Here is a 20972-nt window from a genome sequence, read left to right as displayed (position 1 = left end):
ATGTGGGCGTTGCTGGCAACGCCAGCATTTATTGCCCATCCATAGTTACCCTCGAGAAGGTGGTGGTGAGCCACCTTCTTGAACTGCTGCAGTCCATCTGATGAAGGTACTCCCACAGTGCTGTTAGGTAGGGAGTTCCAGGATTTTGACCCAGCAACGATGAAAGATAGGCGATATACTTCTAAATCATATGGTGTGTGACTTGGAGGGGAACTTGGAGGTGGTGGTGTTCCCATGCGCCTGCTGCCCTTGTCCTTCTAGGTGGTAGAGGTTGCGGGTTTGGGAGGTGCTGCCGAAGAAGCCTTGGCGAGTTGCTGCAGTGCATCTTGTAGATGGTACACATTGCAGCCACAGTACGCCGGTGGTGGAGGGAGTGAATGTTTAAGGTGGTGGATGGGGTGCCAATCAAGTGGGCTGCTTTGTCCTGTATGGTGTTGAGCTTCTTGAGTGTTGTTGGAGCTGCACTCATCCAGGCAAGTGGAGAGTATTCCATCACACTCCTTACTTGTGCCTTGTCGATGGTGGAAAGGCTTTGGGGAGTCAGGAGGCGAGACACTTGCTGCAGAATACATAGCCTCTGACCTGTTCTTGTTGTCACAGTATTTATGTGGCTGGTCCAGTTAAGTTTCTGGTCAATGGTGACCCCAGGATGTTGATGGTGGGGATTCGGCGATGGTGATGCCATTGAATGTCAATATGGAACATCTCAGGATTGGTATGTGGCACCTGCAAAGCCATGTATGTACACTCGATGGTACCCTGCACTATGGGGAGCCCGATATCCTGGCAAAGCCACATGTGCACTCCTTCTGCTTCTCTCTGTTTAAAGAGAAGACAATGAAGTCCCTTCTCCTGGAGTACAGAGCCTCGGTGACCTCCCGGATGCAGCGATGGACGGCGAATTGGGAGATGTTAGCTATGTCTCCTGCTCCAGACTGGAAGGATCCGATGGCGAAAACATTGAGGGCCACCATGTGGGCAGCTTTCTTGAGGCCTCTTTGTCACTGACAAAATCTGGGCCAGTGGTTCCTATGGAGCTGGCAGAGGGTCTTGTCTGTGGAGAATAGTCATCTACGATTGAATAGTTAAGATGTAGCGGTTGATGTAGTGCAATTTCACTAGATTAGGTTTGAAGATCAGAGTATTTATGATGATCTTTACCTCAGAGGATTGAATAGATGAGTGGAATAGATTACACATAGTCCATGGAAAAAGAAAGGTTGTTGGGTTGAGCATTTTTTTCTCTTTCCAGGCTTTCTTATTTGCTTACAGTTTATTAAATTTTCGATAAATACAACTCATAGGGAGTGACAATCACTAATTTTGGTTTAAAAGTACCTTTTTTGACAAACGTTATTCTTAAAAATAAATACAGCTCATTGGCAAGCTGTGAAATTATTGTTGAATATTGTGGCTAATATTTGAGTTTTGCTTTTCTAAACAATCATTTATTACTTTCTCTCCATCCTCAGTAAGTGTATTTTAATTAAATCTGTCTGTTCTAGGCAGGGGATTTGTACATCTAAGTTATGACTTGCTATAATTAGACTTTGCCAAAGTTCTACGAGCTGAACAGTATCTGATTCTGACATTTTGGAATGATTCCACAAACAATGTCATGTAGTATAATGCGGAGTGTTTAATAATTGAACAAAAAATGTCATATAGCTAATATTTTGACCAAAAGTTCTCCAACAGATTATACTTCTGTAAGTATTAGTTTAACACCTGAAAACATCATTCAGCTTCATATCACTTTGTTTAAGAAATGTTGCAAATTCTTCAGATATAAATAATCTAAGACAATTGCTTCAGGTAACCATCTGGAAGAAACATTTGTCAAGTCTTTTTCAGCAGAATCAACCTGAATTCTCGGTCACAGTTCACATTCATTTCCTAGGAGCAGAGAAACAGCAATAATTTAGTTTCATATATTTTGCATCAGTTTACACAGACATTAATGTCTAGACAATTTGTTCAAGGTCAATTCAAGATAGCAAAGGACTCTGGATTATTGCCAATCCTGATCAGTAGAAGGGGACAAATATAACTATTGCTGATGGTGAATATAGAAGTTGCCAAGAATGGTATTTGCATCTGAGGAAATAGATTTGATTTTGCTTGTGAATTTTTTAAAAAAGTCCAGGAATGTATTGAGCTTAGGACAGCAATAGAGATATGAAGGGTAGGGTAGATACTTTTAACCACAGAAGGTGGAAGTCAAATAACTTAAAAGAGGCAAGCAGCAGGTGCGACAGAAAGAACATGGGCACATGTACTCCGATTGGAAGTTAGTGTATGAAGTGTAAAAGGGAATTTCGAAGGGAAAAGAAACAGAAAAAGTTAGGAATAAGAGATGCAGGTAGAATGACGAGATGGAAATGAATGTTGAGACATATAAATTAAAGCCAGAAAGCAGCAGATACAGCAGTTTTGGTAATATACTCCAGAGGCTTAATTAGCATATTATTTCAAAAATGAACTGTTTCTTTTCAATTACTTTGCCTTCTGATGAAAGAGGTCAGGTGTCTTTATTTTAAACCAAGTTATAGCATTAATGCTGAAAGTGTATGATTGTTACTTTCTTTATAAACTAGAAAATTTAATTTTACTGAGTGCACACTGTAGTACTCATCAAGCTGGAAATGAAGCTTGTGACCCTGTATTTCACTTTATGCTAATACTGCCGGAAGAGATCAGAAAATACTGCCTTGTGCTAAGAAACCTAAGTTTTCTTAACAGGAGGTCGACCATATTCTGGAGTAGGCAATGGTCAGAAGGTCAGCAATATGTGCACTGACTCATGTTTGGCAGTCTTTACTTGCATATGGGGGAAATAGAAAATATTATTGCGGGGGTGGGGATGAAGCACTCCTGCTCCTCTTGGCCCAGAAGCAGTGCTGGAAAAGCACTTACCTGCTGCAGCTGGCAGCTTCCGCCTTCCTTTAGCTGCCGGGCTTCCTAAGCCCTGGGAAATCCAGCCCGCCAGCGTTAAATTTAAATTGATGACAAGATCTGAGGCACGCTGCCTCATTTAAATATTATGATTACCGATCCGCCTCTGCAGACCGGGTTACTTGGCTGACCGCTGGCGTTAAAATGGAAGTACATGCATTTGTGGCGAGTTTAGGTCGGGTGTCCCATTTTTTTCAAATTTAACCCCCATCTGCCACCAGTCATGCCGAGGGTGGAGGGGGGAAATGGGGCGGGGTGGTTAAAATTACCCCCCACATTTCTGGAACTGTTTAAAATAAATCCTTTGTACTAGTAGTGATTTAGGAATAGCAGGCTCTGCTGCTGATCGCTCTGCATCTTCAGATGACAGCAAACCTCAACTTTCTTTCAGACACACAAGAATCTGATGCTTACTCAGGCTGCAGATATACTGCCACTTTTGCATTGATGTAGTTATAATACTGCACTGATACTAAAGTCCCAATATAACTTAGCTGTGAGGTCCTAGTCTAGCTTCTAAGCACAAGTGAGAGGGAGGTTGCCCCACACCACTCGAGCTTTACATCAGGTGGAACAGAATTGCAATCTGGAGTGAAAGAGGTTTAAAAATTAATCAGTCAGATGGATCTCCTTGATTTTATAAACCTAGGCCGCAGCCAATGTGAAGTGGCTTCTTATGCATGTTAACACAAAATGATAGTATAACTTGGGAGTCAGGATTTCCAAGTGCCTGACAGCCAGGCGGTGCCAGATACTTCCCAGGGAGGAATAGAAGTCGAGTCTGATGTGAAGCCAGGTGTATGAGGTGCTTAGGCAATTCATTACCTCCACCTTGCACTTCATACAATTGATACTGAGGTTTTTTAAAAATATAAGAGGAAGTGGGTAAGATGTTTACAATAATGCTGAGCGTGCAGAATGGTTGCCTCTCACCTTTTAGTTCACTTTCTGTTTAAGATAATTTTTTTTTGGGGGGGGGGGGCGGGGTCAGCAGGCGTGTTTGGTGGCGGGTCGGTGTGAATTTTTTTTTGACAGCGGGTCGGGAACCCGCTGTCAACCCGCCGCCACAAGACTTTCCCAGATGTCGGGTCTGTCAACGCTGAACAGACCCGACACACGGCGGCGGGGGAGGCAATTTAGTTCCTTATGACATTGTTAAGAGCAACTAGTATTTTGAGCTCACCTTTAAATTTTACGAGGTCACCCACAATATCCCCGTTGCTCGGGGATCATGTCAGGTAAGGAGGTCGGGAGTTGTGTTACTATGAAATGATCACTTTACTTGACAGCTGTAAATGTGCTATAAACGCTCCCATCTCACAGCTGTTCACTTTCCAAGCTCAGAATCTGTTGCTTACTGCATTTGGAAGACAGATTGAGCTTTATGCATGTTGCAAGTGTTTGGAGTAAACTCTGTATTCAGTGTCACCTCATTGGAACAACCACTCTTACCACTGACAGATCGCTTCTGTCATCTCAACTTCACCTGCCATCTATTACATCAACATCGGTGCCTTTGAAACTATCTCATCTTGGTCCTCGGAATCCCACCATGATCAGCTCCAACACCACCAACCTTCTCCGCAATCAACTGATGTTGCACAGGACATCAGCACCCAACCACATTGCTGCCTGGGAGGCCAGGGATGGCCTCACCATAGCCAGATTTACTTCACTTGACGTTGTACACCCTGGTTGCCACATGATGCGCCAGGTTGGTACCGCCACACACCAACACCATAAAGCATCCCTACAATGACCAAGCCATTCCTTTCACACTCATGACCATTGTGGGGGTACCGTTATGTCTCACCACTCACTGCAACTCACTAAGCCACTTCCAAATGTGCACACAAATCTGTCCAAGAACGCAAAGTGTTGAAAATAAAGATTTCAATGTTTGACAGCACATTAACAGAAACCTCACATGAACATTGCATAAAATACCCAAGTGCCTACCCTAGTGTGTTGTTAGTTGGTATGATTGGACAAGGATGGGGGTGAGTGTGAGGGGTGGCTAGTGAGATGGGGAAGTGATAATGTAGATAGAGAGGGATGGGTGGAGGTGCAAGGTAAGTTGATGTAAGGATGTGCAGGTGTAGGGAAGGGAAGGCAGAGTGATGGGGATGTGATGAGTGGCACAGCAGGATGAGGTCGAGAGTGGCTTTGCAGTAACATTTCGTGATCTACTGAGATCATTGAAAGGTTTGCGCCACTGCAGCCTGATCCTCCTGAAGACATCCCTGCTCGTGTCCTCCTGTGCAATGTGCAACCAGGCCGCGTTGGTCTCCTGGGGAGGTCTCTTCCGCCCATGGGAAGGGAAGAGAACCTCCCTGCGTGCTGTGACTCCCTCCATAAGCATATGGAGGGAGTAATGGGAGAGCCTGGGTGCAGCCGTGCACCTTTATGCAATGCTCGTCAGTGTTTGTAGCACCTCAATGTTGTAGAACACTGACAGCACAACTGTCAAAGTAAATTTGCACACGGTCCTTTAGGGAAACTGGCTGACGACGTGTCAGCGAGTGACATCATCAGACCCACTTCCTTCAATTGGCTGGGAAATGCACTGGACAGGCTTAAGAAGCCCAATCAACGTAAAATCATCTCACAGAGCGGGCTGGAGCCAGCAGCGAGGTCGGGACCCACCCCCGACCACACCGAACCTACAGAGGCCATAAATGCATCACTCCGGGCATCTTGTAAAACCTTGCGCTCATGACTTGCCTTTAAGTAGAACTGAAAACGTTTTAAATCACCACCCCGATGAGATGTTTAAAGACCTGAGTAGTTTTCATTGGTATACAATTTAGAAATTACAGAAAGCTGCAAGATATAGATTGATTCTTCAAGTAAAGACCAATTTTTTTTTGGTCTTTGAAACATACATATCACTTATTGTGCGCGGACAGATCCACGTTAATCCCCACTGAAGCTCAGGTTCCAGTTTAGTGATGGTATCCTGTTACCTTGGCACAGATCACATTGTGTTTTAATTCAAGAGTGTTTTAAATGGCTGTTAAAATAATTTATCACTTTCTGAAAATCTGTGATCGCGTTGAAAACTTTATGTTGCTTTAAATCTTAACTTCATGACGTGCTTTGGTTGGTGGATCCTGGTGTTTTGACATTAATATTAATTAATACTGAACAGCAAGATCATGGGCTAGTTATAGACCAGTGCAATGCTTTTTTAGCTCATTAAGTTATGCATTATGAAAGATTATGGCCCGGAATTTGCAGTTGTAATGATGGTGAATCTGTTAGCGTTTGCTGTCATTACACTGTGAAAGTGACAGCAACTTCTGGCATCCGCACCTGCGCAGTTAAACATGGAAATCTGGAAGTTGATGCCAGTGATACCCTGCTCCTCCACAGAGGGACAAGGGGTGCTGTTGCAGTCTTTGCAGATACAATCAGCACGGAATCAGTGATTTGATGTGAACTTCAACTTTTTACGCACTATTTTGCTGTAAAAACCACTAAAAAAGTTAAGCCTTGTTGAATGAGGTGTAACTGAGTTTTTAACAGCGTACTAAGTCAGTTACTGTTGAACAACCTCTCTGGCCTTGAAAAACTACCGTAATAATTCTGGAATCTCATTTCCTCCATTCCATGATAAAAATTCCCATGATTTTCAAAATAATAATTATTTTAATTTTTTTTTCAAGTTTATAATATTTCAGCTTCTACCTTAATCCCATGTGGCCGTCCCACTCTTTATGTCGTTCACTGTAAAATTATTAAAAAGTAATGATAATCAGTGCTTTTTACTTCCTGGTTTGCTTTCTGTGAGAATTCTTCAATCTGATTGGCTGCTCAGCCTGCTTGCTGACTTCACTGGACGCCACAGATCCACGATAGATGGTGCCAGAATGAAATTGACTATGTAATAGAGGAAATCAATACCGCAGAGCCCGCTATATCTTTGTGGGCAGCTTTCTTTGAGGTCAGTAGCGAACGCCGTCTCTTCTCCGCTGACTGCAAAATCCCGGCCATAGATATTTCAGCATTATCCTAGAGCAGAGGTGGATGCTCAGTGAGAATACTATGAATAAACTATTAGGTGGAAACATCTTTCAAGGGATAGTGAAACATAAAATGTGAAAGAAACACAGTTAAAAGACTTTTCAATTCTTGTTACTTTTAATGCATTTGTTGTCCGACAACAATGCTACTCATTGGCAAGTGGCAAGTTGCTTATTTACATTAACAAACATTAGTTCATCACAGGCATTTTAAATCAAGGAAAAAAAGGACAAACTAGCCATTATAAAGCTCCCATCAGTCATGAGCATTGAAATAAAACATTAAGGAATGTAATTTTGTAAACACAACGTAGGAATACAGTACATCACTAAGCACAGAGGACTAGGTTCAGGCATGGCACTAAGGTTTTCATTATCATGCAGTCAGAGGAACATTGTTAATAGGTGTTCAAATCAGACACCAAGCCATGCTATTTGTACACATTTTACTCAAAGTAAGTAACTTCCTCCATCTTGTGGTGCTTATGTAATACAAATAGAAGGTACACCCGAGCAATTTAAAACAATTTCAACATCCTCAGTGCATTTCTTTGTTAGCTGCCCAGTCATTCTTGAGCTACATGTAACTGTATTACTTCAAAATGAATTGTTACACAATTCAGAAAAAGGCAAAAACACCAATACAACATCCTTTAATACAGTTTATGTTAAATACCAAAAAATCCCTCATTCTGTGCAGACGATGCATCATACCTTCCTATTATGGATCATTATCTCCACCTCATAATATGCTTGCTAGATTTATTTCACTGTTTTGGGTATTTATTTTAAAATTAATTGGATATAAAGTTTATTTTCAGTTTCTTTTCCCACAGCTTTATAGCATTTAACAGGACAATAGTTCTCTACAATCAAAAAATGTCCCAAAAAAACAAATTATACCAGACTGGCTAATTCAGTTAATTACAGCACTGCAGCATACCTCCCCATCTGCAGTTTTCCCATTAGTGGTAAATCTGGAATATTTATCCAGCAGGACTTTCATACAATGGAGGAAGCTATACAGCACTTTGTTAGTTTAAAGACATACCAGACAAATTGTCTAACATAACAAGTAATTAAATTCAGGATTTGGTACAGTCACGTACATGGAAAAACTTAAATGAAACATGACAAATAGCACATTACAACAAATGGAAATGTGAAAGGAAGAGTTTCATCATTTCTGCAACTAGGAAAGGCAAATTAATAAAGCAGAACAATGCTATTCTGAACACTACTGGTCTGCTCAGATCAGTAGTGCTTCCCTTTGGCCCAAATAGTTGAAAGGCATATGCACAATTCATTGTAGAGCATTATGTGAGTTGTTACTCCTGACATTACTTTTCCTTTTCTTCACAAGCTTTAATATTTATCAATAGCTTGGAAGAGAGATATTACCTGTCCTGCTGGATACTGCAAGGAAGCTAAGAAAGGGTAACTGAGAAAGATAGGTGACATCTTAACAATAAGCAACAGGAAGAAATATTGTACCAAATGGGGAAGAGAAATATAGCAGGGCAAACCAAATGCAGCAGAGTGGCCAGAAGATACAAGTGAAGTACATCACAGCACTTGTCTGAACAAATCAGTAGCTCAAATTGAGTATGGTCCCAACCGATTTAGATTAGCTGCATTGCACTGTAGAGCTGTTACCCCTATCGTAACTAGTACAGATTTATGTTTAGAACGTATCCTCTTTGATAATAATCAAGCTTTATTGAAGAACCTCTGGATTAACAGATGAATCAGTCTGGTACACTTTGAATCAAAAACATTAACACCCATCAGTGGCGCGTATCTGAAAAACTGAACTGCAGAAACTCATCTACAAAAAGAATCATAGTGAACCTTTTTGGTAACAGGAGAAATGGCCTACAACCAATCCACTAAATTAGTTTAATTAAATGCCCATACTTGTCTGCTGCTTAATTTTAATGCACGAGTGCATTAGAACCAAGAATTTTCAGCTACAAAAATACCTTCAAAAGCAGTAAAATGGAACTTAAAACAGTTATGGTGAAAGTGCATAATGCCACATGTTGAGGAGTATATTTCATTATCAAAATTTCATATGAAAATATGTTCAACTTTTTGGTGCTGTGCAGTCTTTAATTGCTTTAAATAAAATGTGAACTACTGGCTCTAATTGATGACTGAAGCAGCTATAAGCAAAATACAGGGACTATACAGTGATGGCGAAGACAGGAAACTGATACGTTTTCAGCCGTTCATTGCAGTTATTCATTAATGATGCTCATTGTTTCGGCTTACATTGTACAATACATGGGTACAAATCTATTCACATAACCCAGAAATAGAGGGAATGGGTTTAATTCAAAAAACATACAAAGGGCCATACAAATTACATTTTTAGATACATAGCTCATGTTCTAAGCTACAATTATTAAGCACAAGGGCATTTTTTACATTTCTCTCCAAAGTAGTAATGTTTCTCATAAGATTATCTCAACAAAGCTATCTGGCTAACCCCCAAACTATGAGATATAATATGTGGACATACTAAAAGAAATATTGTTCGCATATAAAATACCGATGTTATGAAACATACTTTCCTTTATATCTTAAGATGTTGGGGCATTGATTCAGTAATATCCAAATGAGGAGTCAGATATTTTACATCTAATTGAACTAAATACAGGATAAGCTGAGAGATGATTGGACACCGTCAAATGGGATAGGTTTCAAATCATTCGAGACACAAATACATATTTACCATTAAAAAAAATCAATATAGACAACAACAAACATACTTGCACCTTCCTTAATTTATATTCAGACCCAAAAGTTCTAATGAGTTATCTTCCTACTGATTTTGCTGAATTGGCACATAACTAAATTTATACCACTTATATGTGGAATAAAAAAGTGACACTCTGTAGAAATTCTGTAACCACTGAACAACAGATTTTATTTTTTTAAACACATGGCCCTGTTTGATTAACCACCCTTTTCCCTCCCCATTTCCCAGATCAAACTACCAAGCCCTTAGATCCTCAGCAATATAAAATCCCACATAAAATATTTTTATAGTTTGTCACTCAGCCAGTTTAAACTTTAGTTGCATAACAAATTATAAATTAAGTTATATTTTGGCCCAACATATCTAATCTGTTTTAAATCTAATCCCCGCTTTGGAAAATCTTCAATATGGCAGCTGAAACGCTGAGCGTTACCTACATGTGACTTTAAAGAGAGTATTGAAACTCTCAGCTAACTTCCATGAAACGTGTGTAATAAATACAATACAGAACAATGGAGTGTGTAATAATATTCTACCACTTGTGAAAATTATCTTTATATCTTTATGAAAGCTTTCTTATTGGTAGACTAAAATGTGTATTCACCCTTACCCACAGCTGTATCTTCCATCACACAGTGGTACTGCAAGAAATATTACTTGGGTATTGCTTCTGCTCAGGAGTTTAAGTCCAGTGAATTTCAGTGCAATATGCAGGTCTCAGAAATTGCTTATTCTAGGCCCTCTCCTTTACAGTTCATACCTTTGATTTACAGGAGATAAAACATTTTGATGAGAAAATGATTTGTACATACAATAACTTTATGTAACGCAGAGACTAGGTGAAACTGTAAACTCTTAGTTCTCAAAGATATGAAGGTTCTGGGAAAAGGCAGCAATTCATGAAAGGACCAAGTTCCTTCTCTTTTTTAAACTTAAAAAATTGGCAGCTAAATACCAACAATAAAATTATTTTCATTTAAACTGGAGAAATATTCTTGTACAAATACTTAAAAAGGGACAACGTTTATCCACATCCCATTTTTTAAAGACTGCATGAAAATAGATATTACATTTGTATGGCCTTAACTTCCAATTCTAACACTTCCTAACTAGACTGTACTTTGTATGGACCTTTCAATCTCCTCTGCTTTTTAGCTGATAACTTGTCAGACAAGTTGTTTTGACAGTCATACATCTGCAGATCCCTCAATTAGGCTTCATTCAGTTTAGTGCTAATGCAAGGGAAATCACAAAAGTAATATAAAAGTCTTCCATAGGTGCCAGTGCGTGTAATGGTAAACTAACAGTAGTACAAAAATGCCACGATTTTAGGTCCTTTTACGATGGCTACCAAAACATCACTAATTCTGAGGTGTTTGAAAATTTGAGATCTGAAGTGCATTCTTCTCAAAATCTGTACATTTTCACAGCTCTGCTGCACAGGATACTGCAGTCTGGGTTAATATTAAAACACTTTCAGTCTTTCTTAATAACCCAGAACTTCTACCAGCCTTACTCAGTGTCAGGCTCTGCTGCTAGAAATGATGACTTGCTTGTTTTCTTATTCTTTTTCAGAAGCTGTTCCTGTTCCTTTTTTCTCCGTTTTTCCCTTTGTTTCTCTAACTTCTGTTGCGCTTTACGTGCTTTTTCAACTGATGACTTCAGTTCCTTTAGCTTCTTTTTGATGACTGCCCGATCGTGAGAAACAGTAATACCTAATGCCTACAGTGAAGAAACATTTAGAACTGCAGTTAAAATAAAATAAGCAATCGTTTGCACCCTAGCATCTGGGTGCAAAAACATTACTACAACAAAAAACTGCTGCAAGTACACAGTGAGTCTGCCAGCATCTGTAAAGAGAAAAGACAGGTTGATATTTTAGATAGAAACCCCTTGTCAGAACTGAAAAAGGAAAGTAAGACTTTATAGGACTTAACAAAACTAAGAGGGAGTCTGGGAACAACTGGTAAAGATTACAGGTCAAATATTCTAAACACTCATACAAAGCAAGTAGCTTATTTGTTTTCCCCAAGTCTGCCAAATGAGTGACAAAGTTCAACAAATCACCAAATAAAATTACTGAGAAATCATGTAAGTTAAATCTTCCTTTGCCTGACATGGTGTGAATACTCAGCTTCTCGAGGTACAATACCCACTTACCTATGGTCACAAAACTAAGGTGCAGGTTAGCAAGAGTCAATGCTAAGAAACCCCAAGGGTGCCGAAGAATACTGCTGAATTTTAACCAGGTAAAACCAAGCAGCTTACCAATAAGAGCACAGGTCAGCTTTTACTGCTTGCCCAGTTAGGACCACCCTACATATTAGGACATTGACTTGCAGTGTTATCTGGAGCAGGGTTTGAAGAATCCCAGTCTCCAGTGATAGGTATACTTCTCAAGGTTCCATCAGTGATTCAGGCTGCCTGATCAACAGTGCCCCGGTACACAGTGAATCGGCCTGATTCAGTTATCAGACTACCGAGGCTGCCTTGGAGGGTCAACTCAGTTCCATTGTCAGGCATTTCACCTTGGATCCTATAGAGACCTCAGTTACCTCCCCAAACCAAAAGCAAAGTACTGCAGATGCTGGAAATCTGAAAAAGCAACAGAAAATGTTGGAGACACTCAGTGGATCAGACAGCATCTGTCGAGAGAATACAAGTTGGTCGATGCATTGTGTTTACAGGTCATTCTACTGTTCTATTCCTGTGTGTGGGTCATTGTGTGCGTTTTTATTCCATCTTTTTCTTGTTCTGTTCCTTTTTAAATGCTATTCATCTGAATTATGAGGAAGGTTCAGCACCCAAAACGTCAACTAACTTGTGCTGCCTCGACAGATGCTGCCTAACCTGCTGAATGTATCTAGCATTTTCTGTTTTTGTTCCACTTACCTCCACTCTTCCCCAAAGAGGTTAGTTACAAGTTGATCATTAGGTAAATAAGAAGTGTGGGTTTGAGTCTTCACTCGGCAGAAAACAGGTACCAGAAACTATACATGATGGTACGGTGAACAGCACAACTTAGCATAAAATGTGCGAGCACAATGCCAGCATCCTCCTGATCACAGGATGGACACATCCAATACCCCATCAAACAATGGTTCCATCAATTGAAGGCGGAGGGGGTAAAATTCAATTAGGCCGGAAAACAGGCGCCAGGATCATGATGTGCAATCTTCTCGCACCCGTTAAAAGTAGTGCAGGCAGCACGCAAAATTCTCATTACCATGATTGGAGCGCTGAGCTCAGCGCTAAGTGTGCTGCTGGATTGGTTCAGCGTTCAACAAGGGGACCAATATTCTGTGCAGTCTGTTCTCCATTTAAAGGTTGCCTGCAGCATCACAGGCTGCTCTGCACTTAAAGGGGAGGTGCTCTGATTCAGAAGGACCTCATTGTTGGTGGAGCTAGAGCAATATAATATATCTCAACAGGGGAGAGAGCGTGCACCTCAGTTCTCCGATGCGGCACAGGAGGCCTCAGTGCAGGGGGTGTTCAAGAGCAGGCAGATCCTGTACCCGCAAGGGGGCAGGAGGCTTTCCAGGCACACAGTAAGATGGCAGTGGGAGGAAATATTAGAAGACGCCAGTGCCACCAGTGTTGCTGCCAGGACTTGGATCCAGTGCTGGAAGAATTTTAATTACTTCACTCGAGTGGTCAAGGTGAGTGAATGCATCTTCAAATACCATATCCCACCAACTGCACCACAAGCCTCACATACTGCTCAATGCACCACACCCCATCACTCACCTACCAACAATCTCTAGCAATCACGATACATACCTCACAATCAAAGCTTCACCTCACCCTCACCACTGCTGCAAGCCTCACATCCAGATTCCACATCTCACACCTTGCACACAATGCCAGCTATTCAACCATGACAGGCACATCACCCAAACACATTGCACCACACTCACTGACACATTTCTCCTTCTCTTGCAGGCCAAGGTTGCTCACAATCGGAGAGAGCAGGAACAAACAGGTGGGGGAAAACATGGCTGCACAACCCAACCCCCATGGAGGTGACTGTGCTGGAAATAATTGGAGGGGCTGTCACCGAGCTCATGACGCAGGATGAGGCTGAAACCATTGCTGATGACGGTATGCTCATACCCAATCCTCCTGATGGCGTATGCATGGGCATCTTGCTTTCCCCCCTCACCTCAGCAAAACCCGACCCTTGTGCCTTTCTCCTTTCAGATACCCAAGAACTGTCAGCAGTCCAACTTTTTCAGCAAGAAGTAGAGGAGAATGATGGAGAAGAAGAGGCAGCAGCTCAGAAAATGGCACTGTGCATACTTTAGAGGGTACTTTAGGGGCAGCATCTGCACGCGGTGAGTCACCGGGCACGAGTGGGCTGCAGTCAGGCCAGGGGAAAGGATAGCGCAGGTGCCAGTTCCCCGGAGGTCAAGGTCGCACACAAGTTCTTCTGCACAGGACTCAGAAGAGGACTTCAATACGGCAGCCTTCAGAACGCACACAGAAATGTTTGGTGCAATGGCAGACCTGCCAGAGAGCCTCTTGTCAGTGTCAAGGAGCACGGAGGAGTCCGGCTCCAACATTGCACGGGGCTTTGTGCGGAGCTTGGAGCCCATGAGTTCCAGGATGGAAGTGATGGGCGACTCCACTGGAGAACTTGTGGACCCAACCATGATGCTGGGTGTGATGGGCGATGTCGTAGCTTCTATTGCAGCACAAGCAGAAGCGACCCAATGTCCGAGTGCTGCAGTGGAAGCTCAGACTCCTCCCATGCTGGCTCAGCTTGCTGCCACACAAGCTCTGACTGCTCTCATGCAGTCTCAGACTGCTGCCATCGAGGCTGGGCTTACAAGTTTGGAAAGGGGCTTGCAGTCCAGCAAGCTGTGCTCCAACAGATGGCTAGGAATGCTGAGGCGACACCCCAGGGGAATGGCAGTGGCTTCGTAGAGCAAGAACCTGCTGTCCTCTCTCAGGATGGCAGTATTCATACTCCCACACCTCCCATTTCGCCAGTGCCATTGCAGTTGCCTGTCAGCCAGCCAGCCCAGACTGTTGCCACCCATACTGAGGTCGTGCAGTCTGCAGCCGAGCCTTCTAGGCCCAGAGCTGCTCGAGGTCATCCTTCAAGGCCATCTGCAGTGTCCCGTACTGAAATTCAGCAGCCTTCCACCAGCCATGCTGCAGCTACTGGGGTAGTACTGCATAGAAGCACTAGAATAAGCAAAGGAACATGAAAGGCAGACACTAAGGGAATGAACAAGGGTGATTAGTTGGCTTTGTAATGTTAAATTGGAATTATTCATTTATAAATTATTTTTGGAATGTTTTGTGGTGGTTTCATTTCAGCATTGTGCCCAAGAGGACACTGTGATGTGCTGTGACAGAGGGATGGCAAGATGGAGGAGTGTTGATCAACGGGATCTGGCGTTTCAGTCAGGCGAACTGGGGTCTGGTGATGCGCTTCGGGGCAGCCTGTCCGGAATAGAGATTTGCAGGCTGTCTCCTCTTTTCCTCCTCCTGAGGTGGTTGCGGAACCCGTGGTGGCAAGGACTGCATCCTCTTGATGGCCAAGTTGTGGAGGATGCAGCAGACCACCACGAACTGGGACACCCGCTCCGGCGAGTACTGGAGAGCTCCTCCCGAGTGGTCAAGGCAGCGGAACTGATGCTTGGGCACCCCGATGGTCTGATCGATGACGTTCCTCGTGGGAGCATGGCTGTCGTTATATGATTGCTGGCAACACATGGTGGGGTTGCGGAGGGGAGTCATCAGCCACGTGTAGAGCGGATATCCCTTTTTGTCGAGCAGCCACCCTTGGGTTTGACATTGTGGCTGGAAGATTGCTGGCACAGTGGATGGCGCAGGATGAAGGCATCATGACTGCTGACAGGATACAGAGCATTCATCATCATAATGTGCTGGATGTGGTCACACACCATCTGCACATTAAGTGAGTGGTAGCCTTTGTGGTTACGGACCATCTCAGGATTGATGTGCAGCGCCCACAAAGCCACGGGTGTGCAGTTAATGGAGCCCTGCACTATGTGGAAGCCAGATATCCTGACAAAGCCATGTGCGCGCTCTTCCTGCTTCTCTCTATTCAGAAAGAAGAAAATTAAGTCCCTTCTCCTGGAGTACAGAGCCTCTGTGACCTTCTGGATGCAGTGATGCACTGTGAACTCCAATATGTTAGCTGTGTGCCTGCTCCAGCCTGGAAGGATCCGCTGTTGAAAAAGTTCAGGGGCACGGTCACCTTGAGGGTCACTGACAGAGCCATCGGCACCTTGCTCTGAGGCTGTAGGTCTGGTTCCAAGAGATGGGAGAGCTCTGTGACCACCTCTTTGTTGAAGCGGAGCCTCCGAATACACTGCTCCTGGCTTAGGTGCAGATAGGAGAAGTGCTCCCTGAAGATTCTAGGTAAGTCCTCCTGCTGAGGGCCCGCCTCCCCCTCCTGCTCCTCCCTCTGCAAGCAGCTCGTCTTTGCTGCCTCTGCTCCATCTCCCTGCCATGCTGCAGTGCGAGGGGGACTACAATTCGAGCCACCATGACTGGGAGCAAGTGGTGTAGTCAGAGGCCTTCCTTTAAGAGCCAACGCTGTCCCAACATCCAGCAGCACTCCCTGCACACTAACCCAACTTTTTAAATGTCTTACACCAAGCCACTACTCAACTAAACTGTACAGGAACCAGTACAAACCAAAAAAGCAACTTACCTCAAAGTTGTATTGTGTCCCTTTAAGCAACGCTGGTGGGGGGTCCGTCGTTCAGCTGAACGCACGTTCAGCTGTGCATGCTTAGTAGAGGGCATACAGTGGAGCAGCGGCGTCCAAAATGGCAGGTCATGCATCAAATCAGTGTTACATGCTGACTGACGTCACGATCTGCCGCATTTGAATTCTTCCGCCGCACGCAGGCAACAGCCACACTATCGCCCTTCCCAATATGGCGCCCATGCTTAAAGTCGGGGGAAATGTGGCGATTGCCATTCTTTTCATCAAACCGGCCTGAACAGCTGCCGCTAATACCGGAAATTTCACGGCTACAGTGTTTCAGCAGTAACTCTTTGTCTCTCTGCAACCCAATTAAGATAGGCATCGAATCCTGGATATATGAGCCTATGTTCATATGCCTGACCTCTAGGTAATGTCTTCAAGTAGCTGTTCTTCTGAGCCTCAGAATTTCATCATTAGCTACATGAAGGATATCTGCCTTTAGCTTTGTGAAAGGAGCTATGCAGAACAGCTTGTGATAAGCCAGCTTAATGTACTAGACATTGAAGTCTAATGCTGTGTTCCAGATGTGAGGCTGACTCCCCCTTCAAGGTGGGGAATGACAAGTTGCTATAGGTAAATTGCTAATATGCTTAATAGCCAATAAACATGCTTTTTAGGGGCAGACACATGGCAGATGAAATTTAATGCAGAGAAGTGTGAAGTGATGCATTTGGAAGTAAAAATGAGAAGAGGCAATATAAACTAAATGGTACAATTTTAAAGGGGGTGCAGGAACAGAGACACCTGGGGGTTTACATATGCAAATCTTTAAAGGTGGCAGGACAAGTCAATAAAGCCGTTTAAAAAAAAAAGCATACGGATTCCTTGGCTTTATAAATAGAGGCATGGACTCAGATATTTACGGGGAGGGAACGGGGCAGGCTGAAAGTGGCCGAAGGACCCGGCGAGCACTGTTCCCCCTAAGCTGCACGCGTGCGCGGCTGCGCACCACTCTTGATTGGGCCGTGCAGTTAAATAAACGGGCCACGCACTCGTGCTCCCATGGCACACTGAAGCTTCATGCCGGGGACGCTGGCTCGAGGCTGGCAGCTGCGTGGTAACCGCATCTCAATGGCAGCCGTGTGACTGGCAGGCCTGTCCAGCGTGTGCAGGCTTTCTCCAACCAGGGTTCCCCAGCCAATCAGTGCAAAGAGAAGGTGGGACACTCCCAACGCACATCAGTGGCTGGACTGGCCTGCCAATCACACTGGCATGCCAATGAGATGGCTGCCAGTGAGGTGCGGTTACCGCGCAGCTGCCACCTCCAGTCAGCGTTGCCGTAGTGAAGCTTCAGTGTGCCACGGGAGTGCGAGTGATCCCCAAGGGGGTTATTAGACATTCAAAGAAAGGCAAGCCAGTAAGTAGGCTCAGCAAACCGACTGCTTGTCAGCACGCAATCCTGGCCAGTAACAAACGTAGTGTTAAGTTAAAGAAACATTATTTTACTAATCTACAGGGCTATTGGCCACACTGGTAAGTCGCTGGAAGTCCTTTGGAGAGGCCAGGAATTGTATCAGGACGTGGGTCCAACAGCTCTCAGCGTTTGTTAGCATTTTCTGTGGGGACTTGTTTGAGACAGAACTTTCATTTGCCTCAAAAATGGCCCCTAATGTCAGGAATTTCCTCATTCTCAGCCTGGCTTATGCAAAGCAGCCAGTATGCCTGCATTAACCAACCAAACAAGCCATTTGCCAGCGGGTCCGGGCATGGGTGTTAGCCAAAAATGCAAGCACTACCAGAAAATCAGTCCCCCTTACAAGGGACCCAATTGGCCTTTAAAAAAAAAAAAAAACCTGTTGTGCCAGTGATGTCAATGATTCTGCAGTACTTACCCCAAATATACCTGCTACTCTTTGTTTATGGCTCAAATGCTTTTGGATCAACTGTTTAATTTGACACCAGTTTTTGAGCCATTCACTTTGGTCCCCAATTTTAACATGCAAAGGCTGAAACACTTGGCTTAAGAACATAAGAATTAGGAGCAGGAGTGATGTGCCTCAATTATTCCGAGACTCGAAGTTAGCAGAACAAAAGTAAGGCTTTTATTAACTCAGAACATAACACGTAAGATAGAGAGATGTCTTCCTTCAGGAGGCTGATGCCCGACTGAACTTAGATTACAAAGGAGCCAGGTATGGGCGGAGCCCTGCACACAACCAGTTCCAGCACATTCCAATACATAATACATGAGGACTGGGGGAAGGGAAAAGACACAGAAAGCAGGCAGTTACAAGACACAGAAAACAGGCAGTGATGAATGGAATATATTTCATCACATTCACCCCTTCTATAGATTTAGTCTGTTCGGGGGTTTGATAGTCCTCTGCGACCGACGTGGCTGTTGTGGTGCCGCGGGTGTCGGCTGGGTGTCCCCGGTAGCCTCCTGGGTCTCTGCCGGGGGTGCCGCCGGGGTTGTTGAAAGGGTAGTTGGTGGGGGTGCCGTTGGTCGATGTTCTTCCGGGGGTGATGAAAGAATAGTGGGTGGGTAAGGGTTGCTGTGATCGTCGTCGCTGCTATTGCCGTGGTTGTTGTCGATGCCGGCTGGGGCGACGTCTTTTATGGACACGGTGTCCTCCCTTCCGTCGGCGTGCCGGACATATGCGTATTGGGGGTTGGCGTGGAGTAGGTGTACTGGCTCCACGAGAGGGTCCGTCTTGTGGCCCCTCACATGCCTTCGCACGAGTACCGGACCTGGGGTGGAGAGCCATGACGGCATGGATACGCCGGAGGTGGATTTCCGAGGAAAGACAAACATTCGTTCATGAGGCGTGGCATTAGTGGCCGTACACAATAGCGACCGTATCGAATGGAGCACATCCGAGAGGACTTCCTGCCAGCGGGAGATAGGGAGGCCCTTGGTCCTTAGAGCTAGAGTGACTGCTTTCCACACTGTCCCGTTCTCTCGCTCCACCTGGCCGTTACCCCGGGGGTTGGAGCTGGTGGTACGGCTCGTGGCGATCCCCTTGGACAGCATGTACTGGCGTAGCTCTTCACTCATGAAGGACGCCCCCCTATCCGTGTGGATATAGCTCGGCATACCGAACAGGCAGAACAGGCTGTTGAGGCATTTAATGACCGTGGCGCTGGTCATGTCTGGGCAGGAGAAGGCGAATGGGAAACGGGAGTATTCGTCCACAATGTTCAGGAAGTAAACATTGCGGTCGACGGACGGGAGGGGGCCCTTGAAATCTAAGCTGAGCCGCTCGAAGGGCCGTGTAGCTTTGATTAAGTGGGCTCTATCTGGGCGGTAGAACCAAGGCTTGCACTCAGCGCAAGTGCGGCAGTTCCTGGTCAGAGACCGAACTTCCTCAATCGAGTAGGGTAAGTTACGGGACTTTATGAAGTGGAACAGCCGCGTGACCCCTGGGTGGCAGAGGTCGTTGTGGAGGGTCTGTAGCCGATCCTCGGTGGCGCTGGCACACATCCCTCGTGAGAGGGCGTCAGGGGATTCGTTAAGGGCCCCTGGCCGGTAAATGATGTCGTACTCGAAAGTGGAGAGCTCGATCCGCCACCTAAGAATCTTATCATTTTTAATCTTCCCCCTCTGTTTATTGTTGAACATAAACGCTACCGACCGCTGGTTGGTAAGTAGGGTGAAGCGTTTGCCGGCTAGGTAGTGGCGCCAGTGGCGCACTGCCTCCACGATGGCTTGGGCCTCCTTTTCCACGGAGGAGTGTCTGATCTCGGGGCCTTGGAGGGTCCTCGAGAAGAAAGCTACGGGCCGCCCCGCCTGGTTGAGGGTGGCCGCCAAGGCGAAGTCGGACGCATCACTTTCCACTTGAAATGGAGTGTTCTCGTCCACTGCCTGTAGCGTGGCCCGCTCAATATCCTGCTTAATGCTTTTGAAGGCGGCGTGGGCCTCAGCAGAGAGCGGAAAAGAGGATGCTTTCAAGAGGGGGCGGGCTTTGTCGGAGTAGTTGGGGACCCATTGGGAATAGTAAGAAAATAACCCCAGGCACCTTTTCAGGGCTTTGGGAGTGTTGGGCAGGGGCAGCTCCCGTAGGGGGCGCAATCGGTCGGGGTCTGGTCCGATTTCCCCATTCTCCACCACGCTGCCCAGTATGCAGAGGCGCGTGGTGTTGAAAACGCACTTGTCCTCGTTATAGGTGAGGTTGAGTTTTTGTGCGGTTTTCAGGAACCTCTCGAGGTTCGAGTCGTGATCCTGCTGGTTGTGACCGCAGATGGTGACGTTGTCGAGGTAGGGGAAGGTTGCCTGCAAGTGGTGGTCATCGACCATGCGATCCATCTCCCTCTGAAAGACCGAGACCCCGTTCGTCACCCCAAAGGGGACTCTGAGGAATTGGTAGAGGCGTCCGTTCGCCTCGAAGGCGGTGTACGGGCGGTCCACTGGTCTGATAGGGAGCTGGTGGTACGCTGACTTGAGGTCGATGGTGGAGAACACCCGGTATTGGGCGATTTGGTTCACCATTTCTGATATGCGGGGTAGCGGGTAGGCGTCTAGTAGGGTGTACCTGTT

General features: G+C 45.0%; 1 protein-coding gene across 15 annotated transcripts in view; it reads right to left on the bottom strand.

Annotated features, from left to right (window-relative positions):
- Positions 1–1619: 1619 nt before the first annotated feature.
- ppp1r9a (protein phosphatase 1, regulatory subunit 9A) overlaps positions 1620–20972 on the bottom strand; it is a 472949-nt gene continuing 453596 nt past the window's right edge. For 12 of the 15 annotated variants that reach the window (XM_085988312.1, XM_085988311.1, XM_085988304.1 and 9 more), the window contains 2 exons: positions 11261–11466; positions 7077–10504 (listed from right to left, as the gene is read on the bottom strand). In XM_085988312.1, coding sequence (XP_085844438.1) covers positions 10492–10504; positions 11261–11466 — 219 coding nt within the window. In that variant the 3' untranslated portion in view covers positions 7077–10491. Of the gene's footprint in view, positions 1897–7076; positions 10505–11260; positions 11490–20972 lie in introns of those variants that run through there. The other 3 variants (XR_015078433.1, XM_085988314.1, XM_085988317.1) reach the window with 3 other exon arrangements.

Source organism: Somniosus microcephalus, chromosome 5 (genome assembly GCF_052327205.1).
Source record: "Somniosus microcephalus isolate GS21.2 chromosome 5, FLI_Smic_1.0, whole genome shotgun sequence".
Lineage (NCBI taxonomy): Eukaryota > Metazoa > Chordata > Chondrichthyes > Squaliformes > Somniosidae > Somniosus > Somniosus microcephalus.
Note: the sequence above shows the minus strand (reverse complement) of the source record. Positions and strands in the feature narration are given on the sequence as shown.